The sequence below is a fragment of the Dipteris shenzhenensis genome, chromosome 2, assembly GCF_047967505.1.
Source record: "Dipteris shenzhenensis isolate YYH24624 ecotype China chromosome 2, Dip_SZ_1.0, whole genome shotgun sequence".
NCBI classification, from domain to species: Eukaryota; Viridiplantae; Streptophyta; class Polypodiopsida; order Gleicheniales; family Dipteridaceae; genus Dipteris; species Dipteris shenzhenensis.
Window position 1 is genome coordinate 41,083,494 of NC_141597.1, and position 6,533 is coordinate 41,090,026.

The 6,533-nt window shown below is 43.9% G+C and overlaps 1 protein-coding gene across 1 annotated transcript; it reads left to right on the top strand.

Moving 5' to 3' along the window:
• The first annotated feature begins 2,979 nt into the window (after window positions 1-2,979).
• LOC147904765 (protein NRT1/ PTR FAMILY 8.2-like) lies at window positions 2,980-5,315 on the top strand. The gene is made up of 4 exons (XM_087392347.1): window positions 2,980-3,163; window positions 3,266-3,483; window positions 3,590-4,161; window positions 4,316-5,315. Exons 1-4 carry the CDS (start codon window positions 2,980-2,982, stop codon window positions 5,313-5,315), a joined length of 1,974 nt encoding a protein of 657 aa, XP_087248473.1.
• Window positions 5,316-6,533: the final 1,218 nt, after the last annotated feature.

A 6,533-nucleotide genomic window follows, 5' to 3' on the forward strand; every position in this document is an offset into this window, starting at 1 on the left:
CTCAACACTAGTTTGGATTTTGAAGTAGATAGTTTGGCAAGGGTTGATCTCATTGAGGATGAGATTGAACCGTAGCCCATCATTGATATTGGCAAAACTATTATACATATTGTCTCATTCTCCTCACCTCACTTAATTTTTGTATATGTGGGTTTGCAAAAAAGTAGTGATATTTTTATAAAAATTATGTGCTTTGGTAATCATGGGCAATGTTTGAAAAGCAATGATGTAAATTTATCAGCCTGCACCAAAATCTCACTTTCTATATTCTTTGTTTTGCACTTATAAAGGCGTCTAAATCTGCATCTAATTCATAGAGTAGATGCGCTAATAGATGCACAAATAGACATGCTATTAGATGCACCCGTATTTTCACTATTCTAGCAGTGCCTATAGATGCACCGCTATTTTGCATGTCTATAGTTGCTTTGTCTCATTGTGTGGCCTCATATCTTCACAAGATCTCAATTGGGCAACCTCTGGTCCTGCTTCACCTCCTCCATGGCATCTCTTTTATTACTTACCCTTGCTTATCTATCATTTTGTATCCTAGCTAACTCTTGCATGAGTCCTTGGTTGAAGGGAAGCTCGACTCCAGTGCCTTCTCTTGCCATTGGGAAGCTCCCTCCATTACTCATATGCTTGCCTACTGCATAGTGGCCCATGTCACCAAGCTTCTCTTTCCCGTGATTGACCAAGTTGGTGTGCCGGATGATGGAACGTCCCTACTAGTGTACAACTGTTCACTACCAATGATGATTGCACTATGTTTTTTGGCTTGCCGGCTCATTGATTGTGTGGGCATTCTCTCCACTTCTAGTAGTCCCCATCGTCGACAATTATCTATGTTTTGGTGCCCTCCGTTAGCTTGTTGGCCTTGCTCTTCACTACTTTGTAGTGACTTTGTGAAATGGTACGTGTTGGAGGTGTGGTTGCATGGTAGTCACTTGTATTATTATTGAGTCAACCTTATGTTTGACTATGGTTTCTCTAAATTTAAGTCTCTTGTGACCCCCCTTTATGCATTTCACTCTTTCTTAATGGACTATTTTACTCTTTAATAGAAAATATAGTTCCCCCTAAGTTATTGTTTTTAGTTTTTTTGGTTAATTTCATAAAAAAGTGGGCGTCGATGACCCCCCACTTCATTCTCGTGTACTTCTGCTTTTCGCTGCCCCCTGCCTCTTTCTCCATTTCCTCCTTCGGGTGCTTCCCCAGCCTTTGGTACTTCCAAGAGCATCCCCCCACCTCCTCACACTATTGACTTTTGTTCCTTCCCTTGCTTACTTTCCTTGGTTGTGAAGTACATATCAAGTGTGCAAGATAATACTCCTCATGATGTTATAAGTATTGCAAGCATCATAAATTATCACCCAAAGCACACTAGTCTTCCTACCATTAAATTTTTGTTCCATGGTGTCAAGTCTCTCATTCTAGGTCCACAAAATGTGCTTCATGTCAAGGTTCAGGAAGTCTTAGCTTGATTGGATTGGATTGATTGTTTGTTGGAAAAAGACATTCATTACACATTTTCAATTCTCCTCAAATCTTGTGGTAGAGTTCAAAGTGTGAAATATCATGTTGTTCAACCCAATGAATATGTTCAATGAGAGCCTTGTATTATGCTTGGGGTTGACACATATGGAGTCACCTTAAAAAATTCCTTGAAAATATCTTAAGGAATGATGGTATTGTCCAACATAACTAGAAGATTTTTACCTCATGGTAATCGATCCATAATTAAAATCACACCTAGGCCATCTTTTTTGACATTTCCCACCTAAAAGAATGTCTAAATTGATTTAAATTGACAATTTAAATCACACCCATGCCAACTATTTAGACATTTCACACCTAAAAGAATGTCTAAATCAATTTAAATTGACGATTTAAATTAACCAATTTAATCCCCCTCAAGTCCCTATACTTTTGATTTCAAAAGCCTACATGCAACCATCAAATTTGTGGATCCTCTTAGGGAGTTCGCACACACGACCCCTTTCTCTCTTCACACAATGGCAAGTTTCCTTGAGTTTTGAAGGGAGGTAGTGAGGAGGAGGAAGGTCAACGGAAAAGGTTGACGAGGGGATGTATAAAAGTGGGTAAAAGAGAGGTGAGATCTAAGGGGTGGCACCCGCTGCCCGTGACTCTCTCTCTTTCTCTCTCTCTCTCTCTCTTTGTCGTCTCTTAATTTTGAGCTGCATGCGAATCTCGGAACAACGTCGGCTGCATGCAAATCTCAGCGCCTGTCGCTTACCAATGCAAATCTCAGCGCCTCTCGCTCTCCCAAGCTTTTATCGCTCCAGTTCTGATTAACATATCCCACCGATCATGCCCTTGCGATCATACAGACCCATTATCCTAGGGTGGTTTTCGATCCCTCCATCCACCACATATTCCCGTTTCAATCGACGCCTTAATCCTCATTCCTCGTCATAGACACTTTCCTGTATGATATTCGAATATCTCGATGACAGCGACTGGTGTGAGATTGAATCTCGATTCTCGATGAGAAACACTCGACTTGCATTCCTCACAACACACAAATTGCAGGCAAATATGGCCGACACACCGGCCTAACACGACCTTCCGGATCAGGAAATCGCGCAAGACATGTCTGCTTGTTCCATCATACAAGATTGCCTTGCTCGCCACCTTATCCAGCCTGCCGCGTTTCGTAATTTGTAACGTAGCACTTGCCTACTATGCTTCTATACAAAGGAAGACGAACCAATTCGTAGTAAATATATAACCTGCCCAACAACAAAAGTCCCATAATCCATTGTTGCTGCACTCCTTCAGATCGAATCACTCCCACGTTTGCATATTCCAGGTTGTCCCAAGCCATCATTCACTAACACAGTTCAGTCTCCTTTTCCAATGCGACTAACTCATCCATGAGCTTCTTTGCTCTTCATTTTACCCTTCATGACCATGACCACCATTCATTATATCCTGCAGGCACCTTGATTTTGTGAGATGGAAGACAAAGAAAACACCGACCCCTTGCGCCCTTCTTTGACTATCATCAAGCTGGATAAACTGGACCTCCATGACACGTCACAGCCAGATGACCTTGTTGCAGATGGCGCTGTAGACCTGCAAGGAAAGCCTGTTTCAAAATCCAATAGCGGCAACTGGAAAGCCTGCGTGCTTATCTTTGGTAACGCCCTGCACCTCCATCGTGTCTTGGAAATCCAAATCTCTTTCGTTGCATCCTTCAGCTTTTGCCACTTCTAATATTCAGCTTAACGGCCGGGTGCAGGTTGCGAAGTTTGTGAAAGAGTGGCATTCTACGCCATAGCGTCGAACTTAGTGATTTTTCTAACAAGGGAGATGCACGAAGACATCGCAGACTCTGCCCGCAACGTAAACAATTGGACTGGCACAACCTTCCTCACTCCTTTAATTGGAGCTTTCCTCGCCGATGCGTTTTTGGGCCGGTACTGGACACTCGCCAGTTTTATGTGCGCTTATTTCTTGGTGCGTTGTGCCAGCCATCTCTTGCTATTTTGTGGCGACCTGCAAGGATTTGACAATATCTGGAACAAATAATGCCGGCTTTGACATCGTTTGCTTTCATCTTCAGGCGCTTATCTTCGTCACAATGGCTGTCTCTCTGCCTTCACTTAGGCCTCATCTCTGCGAGGAGCTCTCTGATAACTCTATATACTGTCCGCCTGCCTCACGGACGCAAGTCGTGTTTTTTTATTTTGCACTGTACTTGATGGCATTAGGTGCAGGAGGAATCAAATCCAACGTCTCCTCTTTTGCTGGTGACCAGTTTGATGAGCTGGATCCAATCGAAAGCAAGAGGAAGATGTCGTTCCTGAATTGGTGGTTTGTGAGCATCAGCTTTGGAACTATGTTATCCGTGAGCATTTTGATCTACTTAGAGGACAACGTGAGTTGGTCATGCGGCTATGGGGCCGCCGCCATTGTAACGGGCATTGTGGCGACGCTTTTCTTCCTTGGCACGCCCCTCTACCGGCATCAAATGCCTTCCGGAAGCCCATTAACGAGAGTGGCGCAGGTTATCGTAGCGGCAGCGCGGAAATGGCATGTCTCCATGCCTGTACAACAGGAGCTCCTCTACGAAGTGGATGACAACGATGCACTGTTTCCACGAAAAAAGAAGTTGCCTCACAGCAACGAATTCCTGTGAGTTCACGTGCGGCGCTGCTCCGTCTCTTCAAATTGTGTTGCTGATGGGGAGATTAGACGTTGTTTGTCAGAGCACATTAGATAGGATCATGAAAGCCATCATGCTCCGAAAGGAACAAAGAGCAATTATAATCTCATCTTCCTGGTGCAGGTTTCTTGACAAGGCTGCAGTGACGCTGGCCGATGAGCCAAGCCCATACACAGATTCTTCGGAAAATAAACCGAATCCCTGGGTCTTGTGCTCGGTGAGCCAAGTAGAGGAGGTGAAGCTACTGATACGAATGCTGCCGATCTGGGTTACCAATCTGATGTTTTCGGCAGTTTTTGCTCAAGTAGGCACGATGTTTCTGACCCAGGGAGCAACGCTGGACAGAAGCATGGGTCCTCATTTCGAGATCCCGGCAGCTTCGTTTCCGCTATTCATCACGCTTACCATCTGCATTCTTCTGCCGTTGTATGACAAGTATTTCGTGCCTTTTGCTCGGAAATTTTCTGGAAACGAGCGAGGATTGACAATCCTGCAGCGAATTGGAGTTGGGCAGGCCATTTCGACACTTTCGATTGGAGCAGCAGCTCTGGTAGAAATGAGAAGGCTGAGGGTGGCGGAAGCGCGGGGTTTGCTAGATAAGCCTAACGTTCCTGTACCGATGACGATTTTCTGGCTTCTTCCACAATATGTCTTAACGGGAGTCTGCGAGGTGTTCATCTCTGTTGGTCAGTTGGAATTCTTCTACGATCAGGCACCCGATTCGATGCGGAGTGTTGGAGCTGCTCTTTACCTGAGCACCATCGCTATCGGGAGCTTCATCAGCAGTTTGCTGGTGACCATAGTCTGCAAAGCTACTCGGAGCAGCAATGGCGAAGGCTGGATAGGAAACAATCTCAATCGAAGTCATCTGGATTACTTTTACTGGCTTCTCACAGCCATCAGCTCCATCAATTTTGTTCTGTTTGTGGCCTGTGCGAAGTGGTACACATACAAGAACGTAAAAACAGGAAAAAGCAATGGGCAAGGAAGCCCTTCATCTCCTTCTTCTTCTTCTTCATCATCATCTACCTCCTCATCGGATGAAGACAAGGGCAGGCAAGTACTCGGTTGTGCAACACCCTTGGCACCCAAACTCCTCAGTTACAAAGAGCTTCAGCCGTAAGAGACCGGAGAAAATCATTAGTCTTTTTTTACAACGCTGGCTGATTTGGGAGGGGCATCGATCACAATTTGAGATGGACATCACAAGCAAATCCGTCTTTTTTTACAACGCTGGCTATCATGGCGTTAATTCAACATGTCACCATAGCGAAGGAGGCATGGACGGTCTTGAAAAATCAGTACGAGACCACGAATGGGAGGGGCATCGATCACAATTTGAGATGGACATCACAAGCAAATCCGGAGATCAAAGGCACTTTATCACAAGCAAAATCCGCAGCTGCAAGCCACTTGTTGATTGGCGTTCTCTCTCTCTCTCTCTCTCTCTCTCTCTCTCTCTCTCTCTCTCTCTCTCTCTCGTATAGCAACACACATAGGCACCCCTTTGCACTGCCTAGTCTCTCCTTAGTCCCTCAAAGGAATTCCAATCGTCCATAATTTTGTTCTCTCTTCCATTTAATTTGTTGTCGCCCTCGCTGATCTTCCTACATGCATACAGCTGAAGATACTTTTCCCCACTCATGTTTATACATGTACACACCCAAGACACTCATCTTGTAGCTCACACCAAAGTAGGTACTCTAGATTAGTTTTAAAGTTGTCTTTTGTTTTGAGACGCCAAGCTTTTTCTCTACGCCCACCATGAGATGCTTTTTTAAAAACACCCCATGGAGAATTCTTCCCCCCACCTTATGTATTCAGGACATAATTTCTAGGGGGAGGTATAAGACTCAAGGAGCATATATATGGAAACATGTAGACCTCCATAAACTTTTCCCCTCTTCCCTTGTGCAAACTTAAAAAACTTGGTCAAGAGACATAAAGCTCTTATAAGTTAAAGTAGCTCTTGAATTATAAAGGAAAAGCATATATTGACTAAGTCTATGAGTTTGATTGCATGCTAATACCTAGGCGCTTCTTCTAATGATGATGATAAAAATTAGGCTCTACTATGTTAATCATCAATTAGGCCACATAGAAGCAATAAGTAAAGCTAGTTGCTCTACAAGAAATCTATGAGGAGCACTTGAAGGCCATACCAATGGGGTATTACTTGCCATAGAGCCATGGAAAACACATGAGAAGATCCTAGCATGCATACTTATTGGGATGATAGAATATGCATGCTCCCTCCATGCTCCAAAGGACACATGCACTCTAATTATATACATCGAAGGTAAAATTAATTAATAAAAGTATGATATAAACAAGAGATTCT